The sequence below is a fragment of the Macaca nemestrina genome, chromosome 8 (assembly GCF_043159975.1).
Source record: "Macaca nemestrina isolate mMacNem1 chromosome 8, mMacNem.hap1, whole genome shotgun sequence".
In the NCBI taxonomy this organism is placed as follows: domain Eukaryota; kingdom Metazoa; phylum Chordata; class Mammalia; order Primates; family Cercopithecidae; genus Macaca; species Macaca nemestrina.
This window is the reverse complement of record NC_092132.1, coordinates 131,992,272-132,008,447: the sequence shown is the minus strand read 5'-3', so window position 1 is coordinate 132,008,447 and position 16,176 is coordinate 131,992,272. Positions and strand designations below refer to the sequence as shown.

Genomic DNA, 16,176 nt, shown 5'->3' with positions numbered 1-16,176 from the left:
TAAAATGAAGAGAGCAATGTTCAATGCCACCCGAAATGTTAAAAGTATTAGAAACTCTCCTCACCCCATATTCCTCCCACCCCAATTGAGTCTCTCGCAATAATCTTCTCGCTTCTCTAACTAGTTGACTTTCATTGTGGATGGGGATAGGCTAAAACTCGGGCCCGTGGGACGGCTGTGCTGCCAGCAGTGCTGTTGGTTTACTCACTCTTTTTCTGTCTTCATTTTTGCATGCTACTGCTCCTGCCCTCTTACAGCCACAGTAGAAGCGGTAGAGGCCCGGGAAGGTATGGCCATATTACTCTGATAGATGTGATCCATGTGTCTGTGTACTGGTTTTTCAAAGCTTTATCAACATTTCAAATATTTTATTATTGCATCACCAGAACTGTAACAGTGAGAAAAGGAATCGTCGTTTCTAGGCATGTTAACGAAGCAGGTGTTTCTTTTGTGTCCTATCTTTGCATTAATTTTAAATAACCTTCACCACAGCTACAGTTTTGTGTTTTTTTTCTGGGCTCTATCAGCTTTAATACAATGGCAGAAGCTTAAGCAGCTGGTCATGAGAGGTCAAGTGGTTTACTTCTGTATCCCTTCCATGTACAAGAGACATCCATTTGATTCTAAAGAGAGCCAAATAGGTCAGCCTCTTCAACGATTCTAAAAGATTTCAAGAGCAGAGGCAGAAGTAGACTGGAATTTAGTTCATTTCTGAGGTTGCCCTAAGGTAGGCAAGTTAAATTAACTTTGTTTCTGTGAAAACCATTGGAATTGATAAACTTGTATTATACATGTAATTGTTTTATTAGGTAAGATGGTTCAAAATGGGAATGCCTTTCTTTGGTGATACAAAAGTTGAATCAGAAAGAAAATAGCTAGAAGCTATTTTTAAGTTTTTAACTTATGTACAGCTCCTGGTTGTGCAAGATAAAAAGCTGTCCTAAACAAAAAGATTAGCTCTTTTGTTACCTGTTTTTGGTGTGGTCTATGTGGTCTTTGTGCTAAAAGCAACTACCTGGGTTCAACTTGTTCAGTTATTTTAGGGTTGCCTTTGTTCTAGCATTGCGTATGTTTGTAGTGCAAGACACTCTTTCTTAAATGTATTGGGGCCCAGTAAGTACTTGTTAGCTTTTTGTTAGGTATATGTCTACCATGATTATGCATATAGAGCTTTTATGAAAATTTCTTTCGCAATTTCAGCTGCCCTTTGGGCTTTAAGGAAGCAGTAGCTTCAGACAAGACCGATTCGGGCAAACATTGCCCATGACTTTCACCAGACATGTGCTTCATAGCCACCTTTCTGTGTGTTTCTCTAGGAGGTTGCTGTGTGCTAAGAAACTTTTTTTAAGCTTGTTGTTTTGCTGCCTAATTGAGCTCTCTCCACCTGCTTCCTGTTTTTCTGTAGCCATCAGAGGGTTCTCGCTTCAGCACAAGATCCGGAGTTTTGAAGAAGCACGAGGTCTGGACCGAATTAATGAACGAATGCCACCCCGAAAAGATAGCATACACGCGGATGGGCCAATGAAATCTGTAACCTCAGCGCACTCACATGCTGCACACAGGAGCGACCAAGGCAAGAAAGCCCAGTAATGACTTCGAGTCCTGCCGTGGCTCGGTGGATCTGAAACTCAAGAACAAATTTTATTTATTTATTATTGGAAAATGAAAAGCAACTCAAACAATTTCAACCTGGAGGTGCATTTATAATTCAGTCTGCATTTATTCTGTAAAAAGGTGACTGTTTTATAAATTCTTTTAATTTATGTTCAATATATATAAAAAGTGCATCTGTTTTGTTTTTCCCTTTTTTCTCCATAATTTTAAAAAATGAATCTGATTGTTGTCAACATATTTGTGAAGTCTTGTGCTATAAAGGGGAACTTCCCCTAATAAAAGGGCCTTGGAAACCTGCTGGGTTTCTGACTTGAACTAGTCAGTCTTCATTATTGTTTTTTGGAAGTTAATGTCTTGTCTTTCCTGTAAGACTAATAACTTTTCAAATGCAAGATTTTTTTCCTTTCTGCTGGGTGCCATTGAAGAAAGTCCTCTTAGATTTCAATGGCTAAAACTGCTTCTCTTCTTATGGGAAACTGGATCATAGTAGAACTTCAAAGTGAATAACCCAAACCCAGTGATTTTAAGGGCAAAGGGAAATGTTTTCCATAATAACCTACTTTCTCTGGGCTCTCAGTTCCTTTAAATATGTTCTAGTAAAACAAAATAAAAAATAACAAGGGATGTTCTTAGAGTTACTTAAAATTTGTTCATCTGACCATGGGCATGAATAGTTTAAATTTCCTTAGAACTTTGGAGGAGAAATATTTTCAGAAAGCTTTCACAGTTGCCAGATTCTTTTGCTTTCATTTTTGAACCCCAGGTGACTTCTGTAAAGGAAGTCACTTTCTAAATATTTGATAAATGCCCTCAACAGCACCTTCTACAGCAGGATGTATATACGCCCTTCTAGGCTGTTGGCATCAGCTCTCGCATCTGCCTTCCCATCGTCCTTCTGTTGTTCCCTGTCAGTATTACTGAAACCAGCTGGGGTAGTAGAAACTGACAAGAGTTCAATGGTCTCCTTGTGAATTGAAGGTCTTGCTAAAGGACATTGGATAAGTGAGGATTTCCTGTCTTCTGTATCAGTTACTCTTTAGGTTGAATGGTATTTCAGCCTCCATTAGCATATTTTGAAATGCAAAAAACAAGTGTTCAGATGTAGTTTGTGAATTATTTTCCCTTAGTTTGATTTTCAAGTCACAACCAACTAGTGAAGAAAATTTTGGGGCAACTTAGGCTCCCATTTTGGCCAGCCTCATCTCAGGAGCCGTGTCATAATACTCATTGGTCAGCTCTGCAGTGAATGTACATGCCTGAGAACATTACATCAGAGCATGGAACATGCACATTTATGGCATTCTTTAGTGTTATTTGTGATGTGGCAGTCTAGCACTAAAGCAAGTATTTCAGACAGTAATACGTCATATTGGGAGTTTCCAGGAAACCAGAAAAACAAAGAACAAAATTTTGGTGTTTTTTTTTTCCCCAAAAAAACCATACTTTTCATTAGAAGAATGAAGACTTAGCCTATCTATCTCTGTTTTCCTATACCTTTTTTCTAACAGTTCCTGATTTGTTTATGGCAGAAATCAAAGCACTCTTAGGGATTGGAATCTGCCTGCATGGATTGCTCCATTAATAAAAAGATAGGAAGGAGATAAAGGATCTCTGAATGGGTTGTGAGTAAAACCTGTGAAAGAAGGGAGAAAAAGTCTCTAGTAACTGTCTTTTCCTGATTGTCATTGAACCTAAATCGGGTATTAAGCACCTAGATATCCTTATGTTCCTTTCTCTTCCAATCCTAGGATTAGAAAAGATCCTGTCTTTGGAAATTTCACTGATGAAAGTCATTCCACATGACAGATTGCAGAGTTGCTAGTACCTTATCCCTTTCTCCTTTTCATTAAGGCTGTTGTTACACATATACAATCCACAGGGAGAAACCACTCTTACAGGCCTCCATCAGCAGGCAGTAGTAGAAATAGTTACTGTAAATCCTTATAAGCAAAAAATAATAGTTTGTTAGGGATGATTATTTAGGAATGGCTTCACTATTGTCTCAAAAAGCAGAATGATAAAGCAAGTTTCCTTGACAGAAGCATCACAAAATTATATACAGTACTTCACTGGTTCCCTCTGAGCTGTCGAGGAATCAGCCAGAGTAGAGAGGTTATGTGGTCCTGGTTCAAGAAAACCTGAGTGAGTTTTAGAGCAGCACTAACTCTTAAGAGGAGGCTAGATTTGAAAAGTCTGTTGAAGGCCGGGCGCGGTGGCTCACGCCTGTAATCCCAGCACTTTGGGAGGCTGAGGCGGGCGGATCACAAGGTCAGGAGATCGAGACCACGGTGAAACCCCGTCTCTACTAAAAATACAAAAAATTAGCCGGGCGCGGTTATGGGCGCCTGTAGTCCCAGCTACTCGGGAGGCTGAGGCAGGAGAATGGCGTGAACCCGGGAGGCGGAGCTTGCAGTGAGCCGAGATTGCGCCACTGCACTCCAGCCTGGGCGACAGAGCGAGACTCCGTCTCAAAAAAAAAAAAAAAAAAAAAAAAGAAAAGTCTGTTGAATTCTAAAGGTAAAGTTATCCTTTCCGTTGTGTAGCTGTTTTAATGTAAACAACAGCTTCCAAGGTGGCTGGACCCCTGCCCTGGGTTTGCTCTCAGGCTACTTTTCCTGCCTAGGGCCATGATTAAACAGACATTTTAACTGCTGTTAAAGCTCTGCAGTCTTGGTGTTTTCAAAGTCTCTTCTGTTTCATTGAATGTTTCCCCCTGTGTGTGCGTAAAGATACTATAAACAGTTTTATTGTGTTCTCGGTCACAGGACCTTCCTTGTGGAAGGCCCACAGGGACCTTCTTTTTCTGCAACTTCTCCCATTTAGGAAAACAAAAACAATTTCCCAGGCATGTCAGGACTCCTTTGTAAACTTTTCTGAAATACCATTTTGAAAATGATGCTTCACATGGAGCCAGTTTCTCACTTTTGGTGACATACATATCACAGGACATTTAAATCGATCAGATGATTATTTCTTTTAAAAATTTGAAAACTCATCTAATGTAAGTTCAAAACATATATCCCTTTTTGATTTCTGTGTTCTGAATGTTTAGAGCAAAAGCAAAACAATAAGCCAAGGGTGTGTGTGTGTGTGTGTGTGTCTTTAATAGAATGCTAAAACAAAAACAGCCTCCGTTTTCCTTAAAATCTCAAAGTGACACTTTGGTTACAAGTAGAGACATTGCTGATTTGCTGGTCTTTTGTGACTGGATATTGATTGGCAAGGTAAGAATTGCTTATCACACTCCGATGAGCTTGATACTGCTCCTTGCCTAGGAGTAAAAGACTCAGCCTCTCCAGCAACATCAGTATTTTTCATGTCTTTCATTGCCTTTTTTGGTTCTTCCATGAACAATTCAGTGAGGCAAGTTTCTATCAATAGCAAAGATTTGCCACCTTAAGTTTAGCTTTCTTTGCTGTCCTGATAACTTAGGGATGATTTCCTGACTGACATTGTTCAAAATAGGAAGAGAGAAACCCTTATTTGTTTTGTCAATAGACTATTGTTGAATGTCATTAAGGAGCAAGGGTAAGATTTTTAAAAACTGGATAACTTTGGGGCCTTTTTAGCCTTTTTGGCATTGTTCCTTAGATCCTCTACTCTCTGAGTGCTTTAAAAACACACAGTTTGAGGTGCAGCTGATCTCTATAGGAAAAATATAAGCCATGCCTGCATGAGACACAGCTGGGCTTGCTGTTCATGGTCATTACTCAAGAGTCTCTCTAGCCTCAGAATGAGTAAGGCTAAAATCTGTTCCCTTTACCCTGCCCTATTTTATGTAAATAAATAAATCTCCAAAATTTTCTACTGTACCATATCTATAAAGCTTAAGTTCTTAAGAATTTTCATCCAAGCTGGGCACGGTGGCTCACGCCTGTAATCCCAGCACTTCGGGAGGCTGAGGCCAGTGGATCACGACATCAGGAGATTGAGACCATCCTGGCCAACATGGTGAAACCCTGTCTCTACTAAAAATATAAAAATTAGCTGGGTGTGGTGGTGCATGCCTGTAATCCCAGCTACTTGGGAGGCTGAGGCAGGAGAATCACTTGAACCAGGGAGTTGGAGGTTGCAGTGAGCTGAGATCACGCTGTTGCACTCCAGCCTGGTAGACAGAGCAAGACTCCATCTCAAAAGAAAAAGAATTTTCATCCTGACCAATCTGGGTGACCAATCAGTTAAATTGGTTTAGGAAGAACTTGCCCTAGATTGGTTGATGCATAATTTTTATTTTTACTAATTATCGGGTTTTTCTCTCTGATCTCTGCATTGAAAATTAATTTCCTAAGCCATAAAGATTTGTTGAGGTACCATTCTAGAATCCCCAATATTTATTCTAGTTGTTATAGTAACAGTGGAACCCAAGTTTCTCCTAAAGCATTACTCAACTTTCCTTGCCCAGGCAGAAAAGATGTCAGAGAGAGGGTGAACCCAAGGCCCATCTGTGGGTATGGGCTCCAATTTCCTAAATTGTCTGTGGTTATAACCATGGCTTCCACCTTGTCTGGCACCCGGTCCACATCTTTTCTGAGATCTGCTAGAAGGTGAGTAAAGGACAGCATAGGAAGGCCCAACAGTGGATTGAGGAGGGTCGGGTTATCTGGAGGACAGGGCGCAAAACTGGCTTCCCACAGTCCCTTTCAGTATTGCTGTGATGAGATGCCCGGAGGAAGGCTGTCAGAAAGAGCAGATGTGTGTAGAGGAAGAAAGTTGTGTAGTGGAAGGACAGTGTTGTTTACTCTTATCTTGAGTGTGAGTAGAGAACTGTATTAACAATAGGGCTTTGTGCAATTGACAGAGTGTGAAAAAGGGAGCCTATATTACATTGGGGCTTGGGACCTGACCTGCCTATATCTAGCCAGCCAGAGTGAATGGGGTCAGTGTTAGCTGCCTTCATCTATGCAGTCACAAAGGTAAAGATGATACTGGAGAGTATATTCCCTCCCAGGAGGCCCTGGCCTCACACCCCTGCCACCTTGGCAAGACCTGCTAAATAACACCTTTGTCTGAGACAGGGTTATGCCTCATCTCCTCTTCTATGCCCTCATGACAAGTCTAGGTGGCTTCAGATCAAGAAGCGAGGCCATGGAGGCGGACTGTCCCTCTCAGCGGCTCTAAAGTAGGGCCCAGCACACTGCCTTCCAGTAAGTTCTTGCCCACATTCCTTCATTCCCTTGAGGTAGATGTCTCCAAATACTCTTAACATGAAATGCATGTAATGAGGAGCAGGCCTATCATAGATCTTGATTTGGGGCAATAAAGATGTGTTTTTGTCACAGAACTTTTGAGGATGACATTGTAAATCCCTAACTTTTCTTTTCTTGGTGCATGGTGACCCCAATCGCTGTTTTTTTCCAATAGATCTGTCAGCAGACATTTTCCAAGAAGGGGTCCCAGTATTCTTTTCTAAATGGTGAGGTGGTCAGATGTCAGACTAACTGGTGGTGTGATGTGTTTTTCAAGGTTCTTCTGAATGATGGATTATTTGCTTGTGCTTAGAGATTGCCTACTTTTTCTTGCTTTCAGTTATGTTGAAGAAAGTGGGGGAAATGTTGCTTATTGGCCGAAATCATCTAATGTCTTTTTTGTGAACAAGAAATTAATTTGTTAGGACTTTTGACTATAAATTAGAGGTCATCTTAAGATTTTAAAAAAAGAAGAAAACACCCTTAAAATTAAATGAAAACTGTATTGGCTCCCTGTGTCTTTATTTCCTGTATTTTCTGGTGGAGGTACTTATATTTGGCCTTTACTCATTTAACAATTCCAGAGGCCAGGAGAAAGCCTGGCTTTTGATATCTGGTCTCTGACGATGCCAAGGAATTCTCCTCCCAAGGGAGGGAATCCCATCGCAATAAAAAGGACCTCTTTCTTTCCTCTCTCCAGCCCTTTCGTTTTAAAGCAGCTATGGTGGCCACAACGTGTTTCCGTGTCTCCCAACTCAGAATCCACTCCCCAACCCTGGCCTCCTTCTTGCTCAAGTCCCAGCCCCCTCTGCAGCTTCTCCAATAGAGTCTGCTACTTGAAGAAAAGGAATAAAGACATCCCAGAAAACATACATTCTTTACCAAGGATAAAAACAGTTTTGTATTCTTGTAATTTAATGACCGTGCATGTGATCCTAATAATAGACATGGTGAATTCCATCTTGGAGAAGTCAAGGCAGCCAAAGAGGATTTGAACGTGGAGCTGGCCTACCAAGAACGGGAAGTGTCAGACTAGCCTTTTCATTCCTCTGAAAAGTAGAAATATGAGGTGCTGTGGATTCACAAGGAAAAACAAGCTCCCCTGCGCAAGGGGGGAATTGGGGATACAGAAAGCCGGGGCCCTGGAGAGTACAGTGTGTCAGTGATGGGACTCTACAGTTTATGGCAGTACAGGTAGAAGGGCTAAATCCAGCAGTGCCAGGCCCCAGTGAGATGACTTTTACACTAAATACAGCCACGTTAAGGGCCACAGTGCAGTTTACAGGCCAGAAAACAGGCCCAGGTTTCCTTTTTTTTTTGAGACGGAGTCTCGCTCTGTCGCCCAAACTGGAGTGCAGTGGCCAGATCTCAGCTCACTGCAAGCTCCGGCGTTCGGGTTAACGCCATTCCCCTGCCTCAGCCTCCCGAATAGCTGGGACTATAGGTGCCCACCACCTCACCCGGCTAGTTTTTTGTATTTTTTTTTTTTTAGTAGAGATGGGGTTTCACCGGGTTAGCCAGGATGGTCTCGATCTCCTGACCTTGTGATCTGCCTCTGTCTTGGCCTCCCAAAGTGCTGGGATTACAGGCTTGAGCCACCGCTCCCGGCCACAGGCCCAGGTTTCTAATTTCCAATAAGATGAGTATGCATTGCGTTCTTTGTTATCCCAATGGCATCCTGATGTAGCAATGTCCCTACACCTTAGCTAAACCTTCAGTAAAATTAGGTAAGATTTGCCCATATTTCTGGAATTGTGGAAAGATTTTAAATAGCCTGGAAATGAAGGACTTCAGTGCAAATTCATATTAACCTGTTGTTCCATCTAGATCTGCTCCTCACTTTGTTGCCTGCTGCATGTAATTGCATGATCTTGCCTTTTTTTTTTTTTTTTTTTTTTTAATTACAGCTTTCAGGCTTTAGAAAGAAAATGTAATTTTGATACAGTGGATGAATAATTTAATGGTAAATGAAGCAGACTTTTTAATGTTGATGCTGTTAAGGAGAAGGTTAATCATAGAATTCAAGGAGGTGGGAAGACAAGGTTATTCTTTGTTTGGAGGCCAGAGCCGTACCTTATGGTATCCACTGGGCCAGCAGATCAGCCCTCTTATCCTACCCATCGCAGTCTACCTGAGCTGGGAAAGAAGGCTGATGCAGACCTAATTTCCCAGCTCCTGGGTCTGTGCCCTCCTTTGTGGCTGAGTTGACTTGGCTAGGTTTTCCTTCTGAGGTCATCACTTATTTATCCTTCCCTTATAAAATCGACTTTCTAGAGCTGACAGCCACTTGTTTGTTTCATCTTTCCTGAGAACTAAGAGAGGTTCACCCAGCTCAGTTCTTCTCAAAGACACCCCATCTGTGCATTGTGCTTATTTTCTCATCCATGAAAAGAGGAAGAGAGAACAGCCGTGGATGTGATGTCAGCATCAAAACTTCCTTGAGGACAGGAGGGATAAATTGGGCAAACGGCTGAGTTCTCCCGCAGCCTTTGGGAGACTGGCCCTGAGAACCCAGAATAGATGCCTATTACATCATGCATGTGCTATGGAAAGGTCTGTGCCAGGCAAGCCTGAGAGCCTCATTCTCTATTCCTATGGGGTTCCATGCACCTAACCTGGCTGCCAGGCTCCAACACCCACCATACTTGACCTGTACTGGGCATTTCCCGCCTCCCAGATCCCTCACTCTGTATACAGTGAGTCTACCAGAAATCTTGAATTCCAGATGAGCCAGGTCATGCCATTGTCAGCATAGAAGGCCCTTTGAAGCCCCAAAATGGGTCATTTGCACTCTCTTCTTCTGCCTGCTCCTGTTCCCATGAGTGGTTGGCATGGAAAGGGCCATCAGTAGAACTTGGCTGGCAACATTTGCAGGAGCAGGAATCAAGAGAGGACCCAGGAGAAAGGAATGGAGCCCAGGGGATGAAACATAGTCCAGATTCTTGCTGGTGTGTCCATGTGACTTGGTTTCAATTCCTCACCATTGTGTCACTGTGGCCTTCTAGAGAAGTCCAAACTGCTGGAAACGGGCAGTGCTTTCTGTGCTAACCCCTTCTGGTCTAACTGCTCAGCTTAGAGGAAGGAAGAAAACACTCAGAATTCTGAGAGCAAAACCCCCCAAAAAATCTACTCAAAGCACCTGAAGTTCATCCCTGGGGAGGAGAAGAAAGGAAGAGCAGATGCCCTGTATCTCCATGGGAGTACCGAGGCACAGAGCTAGGGCTGCCTAACTGTCCAGGGTAGATCTCAGAGGGTGACTCATCTGAATTGCCGATTCCAAGCACCAGAGCAAGGTGCTCCTCAAGAACTGAGTCCGGGTTCATGTCTTCTGGGACCCCTGGCTTCCCTCTTCCCACTTGAGAACTAAAACTGGGTGTTCTGCCCACCCCGCTCACCCCGCCTTCACTTCAGTGCTCTTTCCCCTCATCTGTCATCCTTGGTGACAGAGGTTGCTTTTCAGAGTGACCCGCATTCCACCACCTTCTCCCCCTCCCTGTGAAGAGCCACATTTACTGGTAGTCCCCTGGCTCATCCTCCCCTGCAGGCAGGGGATGGGGGGCAGGGGATGTAGACAGACCCCTGTTGATGGTGATGTTGGGGACTACCCACAGAACAAAAGGTGCAGCCTCAAGGGCTTGAGCGGGGGATACTGGTGCCTGGGATCAGGTAGCTGGGAAAACAGGGCAGTTACATAACTCTGTTTACTGTGGCTCAGGTGGCTCTGAGAAGGCAGAGGCAGCCCCCGACAAAGGGCAGTGCCAGAGGTGGGGAAGCGGCGACTCACAGGGAGGGAGGTCCCTCTTAGACAGGGGAGTCGTGCTTGCAAAGGGGAGAGTGCAGTGGGATTTGGAAAGGAAAGGAATCTGTTCTGTTGTTGACAGCCAGCTGGCCAGCCGCCTTATCTAGGACCATCTTCCCAGCCTTAGCCTCTCCCTAACCATGCCAGCTGTGGAGGTAGCAAGGGAAGCTGAGCTAGAGGGAGGCGTCGGGAAATCTGACACCTGGTTCCTGGCTCAATCTCCAAACCTTGCTACCTTTCCCCCCTTAATCTACTTTTCAAAGAGAACAAATTATTCTCTTTAGATAAGGGCAGAAAGGGAGGAATCAGTCAAATTTCCTTATGTTTTCCCTGCTCTGTGGCCCTCTGTCTCCTCTCGGCTGTGAGGCCAGATGGGCACCACGGAACACGGTGGATTCTGACCTGAGAGAGGTGATAAACCTGGCAGAGCCCAGGCCTAAGCAGACAGGCAGAAATCAAAGCGGCTCAGGAAGAAAGCTCAGGTCTCCCGTAGACCTACCCCGCCTCCTCCTACAAAGCTGTTTACTCAAGTCCCGATTCCCATAGAGATGAAACTGGTGGCCAGTCCCCAGCTCCTTGCCCATGGCTGCCACCTCCCTTTGTGAGAAACAGGAAGTGGGGAATTTTGTCAGCTCAGCTGCACCCTCTACACTAAATATTTATCTTGGAGTCCAGGTCAGAGCCCTAGAGAATAAGAGAAGCTTGCTGCTGGTGAGGGGGTATGGCCAGGATTCCTGGAGTCGGAAGAGCTTCAGCTTCACCATCTTGGGAGAAGAAGGAAGAAAGTGAAAGTGATGTGGTCCTTCTTAGTCCCAAGGACCCTGACAGGTGGGAAAAATGCGTGTCTAAGAAAATGGGCACCTATTTTATCCCTGAAGGAGGGAAGAGGTATCTGCACCTGGGGTGGGTAAGCAGGTATCTAAGCTTCAGGGGAGGGGCAGTGCACTGCTGCCTCCCTCAAGAAGTGTCCCAGGGTTCCTCCCCTGCTCAGCTGTCCTCCACAGCAGTGCCCCGCGATCCCCATCTCTCCACCTTCCTGGAGGGGCAGGTTCTTGGAAGGAGTCTTGAAGGTCATCTTGTTCAGCTCCCGCTCAGTGCGACAGTTGCCTTTACATAGATGCCCCAGGATTGGCAGACTCAGAACCCCTGGAATCATGTAAAAATGTTTCCTGGGAAGCCTTGGACTTGCTTCCCTATGATGTGTCCCCCAATGGTCCCACTGCTGCTGGTGCGGCTGTCTGTGTCTACATGGCAGCCCCGCAGGCGCAAGAGGCCAGCAGGCCTATCTGAAGCTTCTCAACCCAAACATCTCCTCCAGCTTTCACGTGTGATGTCCTTTCAAGGCAACTGGGGAGAGCTCCTTTACCTGAAGGAGGGAGAAGATAAGACTAAAGCAGTAATGGTGGTAGGGACTGAAAATCGCTTAGTCTTTTCTCCACTCTCTTTCCTTCCAACCTTTGAGTTGAGCGGTGAGTTTGGAAAACACTCCAAAGCTCTTGGTGGCCTCTGGCACCAGTCTGACACCCAGTAGGAATGCAGGAGATGACATTTGTTTTCATAATTTAGCATTGATCACGCCCAGCTCCTATCTAAAGTTGATCAGCAACTATTTGCTGATTGGTTGGTTTGGGGCTTGGGGATCCCTGAGCCAACCCAAGGGCTAGAAAGGATTCCAGAGTGTTTCCAGGCCGGTCAATGCTCCTTAGGCATTCCCACTTTCTGAAGCAGGCCCTGTGCCACACAGAGGCTCGGGGCAGAGACAGGGAGAGGGGATGGCCAGATTGGATGGGGAGCAAGAGGGCCGGGGCTCTAGGGACTCAGCTCAGAGCAGCGAGAACAGCGGAAAAGCAGGCAGATCAAAACAAACACAATGTCCGGGAACACCAAGACCCTCCTAATCCCATCCCCGAAAAAGAGACCCCACCCTTATCCTCTCTAAGGGCGCGGCACGCCCAGGGGGGCCGCTCCCTTGGGCTGATTTCCTCCCTGTGCTTGCACGTGTGTGAGTGTCCCCACGTTTGCAGTGCACGCGCGCCTGTTTGTTTGCACACGCCCGGCCGCGCGCCGCCGCAGGCACACCCTCTCCCCCAGCGCCGACGGGCGGCGGGGCCTTCCCCTGGTCAACTCTGACACTCTGCCCGCGGGGCGCCCTCATCTCGCTCCCGGCCTGTCCGCCTCCCCCGGCCTGCCCAGTTCACCACTCTTGCCCCCTTGTCCGGGCTCCGCCCGGTTCACCACTCCTGCCCCCTGTCCTGGCTCCGCCGCGCGGTCGCTCGCTTCCCACACTCTGGAAATGTCGCTGGAAACTCTGAGTGGCCCGCGTCGGGCCGCCCGACCCCTCCCAGACGCCAGCCCCGCGGTAGGGGCCGGGATGGCAGCTGGGAAACCAGAGAGAGCTCCCCGGGGACCCTCGGCGGCCCCTCCCGGCGCCGCCTCCCCGCCGGCCCGGCCTCCTCTGCAGGGGACCAGTGTCCCCGCGCGCGCCCCGACGGACGGAGGGCACTCGCACGCCCCTCCTCTCCGGCCCAGCCCCGGCCCGCAGTCCAGATCCGAGACCCAAACTCCGCCCGCCCCGCCGCGCGACTCTCACGGTCCTGCCTCCAGCGCGCACCCCCTCGGCCTCCCTCTTCCTTGTCGGGCGCCCAGCCTGGCCCGGCCCGTCCTGACCCGGTCACGAGGGCCGCGACGGCCCGCGCTTCTCCCTGCCCTTCTTCCCCGAGCGCCCGCGCCAGGCAGCAGCCGGGCAGGGATGCTCCTGCGCTCCCGGACGGCCTCGGGCCCAGCCACCTGCTCGCCGGGGAAGGTAGGTCCGGGGAAGGAGGGGCGGGGAGTAGGCGAGGCCGCGGGAGGGACCCATGCCCAACCCCAGGGAACCTCACCGAGTCCCTCCCTGGGGTCCGCGTCCCAAACTCTGGGAAGAGGTGGGAAGTACCCCCCATCAGCCCTCATACCAGAAAAAGCGAAATTCAAGAAACCTGTCCTTGTACACGTGGCCTTGTGGCTGAGAAATACCTGGGTAAGCGCTTAGGGCCAGGCCCCCAAGACCAGGGCAGTGTTCAGAGCAGGAAAGCCGGTGTCTGCCCCAGCAGGGCTGCCTCCCCTCTCCCGATCCCGGGACCTCGCCCGCTCCCGGGGCTGGCTGCCTGCGTGGAGGGGCGGCCTGAATTCTGGGAGGACCCCTCCACTCTCTGCTACATGGGGGACCAGTCCCCAGATGCTACCCTCTTCCTTGGAAGTCCTCCGTAAGTCTCCTGACCAGGCTGCCAAGAGAAGAACTCGGACCACCCTTCCCTGGAGGTTCCCGGGGGGATGTCACAGGGAGCAGGGTTGAGAAGGGGCAGATGGGGGCACCAAGGGTCAGCAACCTCTGACTACAGGTCGTGGGGGACCTCCTCCCCTGCCTATCCTCCAAGAGAGCAGTTCTCACTGAGCACGAGGTGGGCGGGGAGGTCAGGGAAGGAAGGCACTGTCAGCTGATGGCCCAGGCAGCCGCTGCTGACCGGCAACTTGGCCCGAAGCAGTCAGCTGGACAGGGAGGGGCGCTGCGAGGAGCCGGCGGGCTCCAGGCCTCCTGAGGTTCCACCCCACCCTGCCTCAACTTCCCCCTGCAAGAGGAGGTGGAGTGTGGGGACTGGGGTGTGTCTGCATGTTTTGCTTTGGTGGGAGTCCTAATTGGACCCAGCTGGGGAGCTGCTCCTCCTCCAGCCTCAGCCCTCCACTTCCCGCAGTCAGGCATGGGCACAGAAGAGCTGTGTCGCAGCAACTCGAATGTCAGAAGTCCCCACAAACTCAAACCAGAGACAAGGAGCTGCCCCCAGCCTTGGCTGCAACCTCGCCAGCCCTGGGCAGGAGCTGGGTCCAGGGGATGAGTCATCCCAGCCTTATTCTACCTTCATCCCCTCCGGGCCCCCCAAGTCTTACACTGCTCATATGACTGCACCTCCCACCACTGTTCAGCTGACACCCCTCTGTACCCACAACCCCCGTGCAGCTCATGTGGTCTGCCCAGTGCCCCCCCCCAGAAGTCATATTCACAGCTCTGCACCCAGATTCCAACACACACATACACACACAGCTCCTCCTGATGCATTTGCAGCCCTCCCTGAGAGCCCCCAAGGGCCCCACAGGCACAGGCAAATCTGATTCCATCCAGTCCTGGGCAGTGGCAGAGCTTGCTTGTTTCTGGTCCAGTCCCGCAGCCAAGATGAGGAGGGATGGACACCATAGCACAGTGCTCTGGGTCAAAAAGCGCGCTTGGACACCCCAAACTGGGAGCCCCTTTTTGTCCTCTTGCACCCACCCTTCTGGGCTCCCCTCTTGCTCCTCCATTCCCTGGGTGCCTGGGGCTCCCTTCCCCTTCCCCAGCCTTGGCATGAGGCGGAAGAAGCTGGCTGCGGGCAGGCATGGTGCTGCCAGGGAAGACCCTCCACTCACAAAACAGCCTGGAGTGGCGGGAGAAAGTGGAGCCAGGGTGCGCGTGTATGTGCGTGCACACGTGGCCACATGCAGAACACCCCAGAGCACTCAGCACCACCTCTCCGTGGGCATGAGCAGGTCCAGCTTTGCCCGCACCCACCGCTTCTCTCTACACCCACCCAGAGCCCTCTGAGTCCTCATTCTGTGAAGGAGGCCAAAGAAGGGCCCGATGCTCCCTGTGACCTCGCAAGAGTGGGTCTTCCTGCCTGGAAATGCCCCCGATGCTCCCCGTGGCCCTGTCGGGCTTAAGGCCCTGCTGGCTGCTTCCTAGAGGGCAGTGGGCGGGTGGCTGAGTAATCCCTTGTGCCGCAGGCAAGAGATGCCCACACAGGGCCTGGGGGAGGCAGAGGGAACTGAAACAAAGTCCTGGCCCAGGCCCCCACTCTGCCAGCTGCCCCAGTTCCCCTGCGCCTTCCCTCCGGGGGAGTGGGGAAGCCGGCTGCACCCGTGCAGGGAGAGCCCCACGGGCTCCTGGCCAGCCCCTCCCCTCCTCCTCACCCAAGCTCCCCCTCCCCCACTCCCACCCAGAGCTCCTGCCCTGGGCGTAACAAGTGGCCCATTGTACCTCTGAGAGCCGGCAGGCACGGGCAGCCTGCAGGCGGGTGCCTGGCGTGGCCTGTTTCCTGGGTCCTTGAGCTCGCACCCAGCTGATCCTGACCCCCTCCCACAGCCGGCCCCTCCTCCCCTATCCCAGGGTCGAGCCAAGAGGGCATGGGCAGCCCGGCCTAGCAGGGTTTTCCCTTCCTTCCTCCTTCCCCACAGAGGACACGCAGAGGAGCAGCTGGCTCGCCCTGAGTCCTCCAACCTTAACCCAAGCATGCAGGGCCCACCCCGAAGCCTCCCTGCTGGGCTCAGCCTGGACGACTTCATCCCTGGCCACCTCCAGTCCCACATAGGGTCTTCCTCCCGGGGGACACGGGTGAGTGAGTCAGTAGGAAGGAGGGTGTCTTGGGGGTCCGGAGTTGGTTGGGACGCTAGCTAGTCAGGTGGGGGCAAGAGGATGAAAGGGATGGAGGGAGGGCTGAAGAGAGTTCTGGGGGGCCTCGCTGGTTTCCCACAAAATCGTCAGGTGGGCCTGGGACCGTCACCGAGGGGTATGGG

At 49.5% G+C, this 16,176-nt stretch overlaps 2 protein-coding genes across 10 annotated transcripts in view; both read left to right on the top strand.

The window, feature by feature from the left end:
- LOC105482080 (protein phosphatase 3 catalytic subunit gamma) overlaps positions 1-1,929 on the top strand; it is a 101,099-nt gene extending 99,170 nt beyond the window's left edge. For 2 of the 4 annotated variants that reach the window (XM_011741980.2, XM_011741979.2), the window contains 2 exons: positions 258-287; positions 1,406-1,929. In XM_011741980.2, coding sequence (XP_011740282.1) covers positions 258-287; positions 1,406-1,590 — 215 coding nt within the window. In that variant the 3' untranslated portion in view covers positions 1,591-1,929. The remainder of the gene's footprint in view (positions 1-257; positions 288-1,405) is intronic. The other 2 variants (XM_011741982.2, XM_011741981.2) reach the window with 1 other exon arrangement.
- Positions 1,930-6,019: 4,090 nt separating this feature from the next.
- Positions 6,020-16,176, top strand: part of LOC105482079 (sorbin and SH3 domain containing 3) — a 30,382-nt gene continuing 20,225 nt past the window's right edge. Inside the window, exons 1-5 of one of the 6 annotated variants that reach the window (XM_071068504.1) lie at positions 6,020-6,158; positions 6,413-6,527; positions 6,674-6,758; positions 11,275-11,427; positions 15,838-15,994. In XM_071068504.1, coding sequence (XP_070924605.1) covers positions 11,321-11,427; positions 15,838-15,994 — 264 coding nt within the window. In that variant the 5' untranslated portion in view covers positions 6,020-6,158; positions 6,413-6,527; positions 6,674-6,758; positions 11,275-11,320. Of the gene's footprint in view, positions 6,159-6,412; positions 6,759-11,274; positions 11,428-13,172; positions 13,403-15,837; positions 15,995-16,176 lie in introns of those variants that run through there. The other 5 variants (XM_011741970.3, XM_011741972.3, XM_011741973.3 and 2 more) reach the window with 5 other exon arrangements.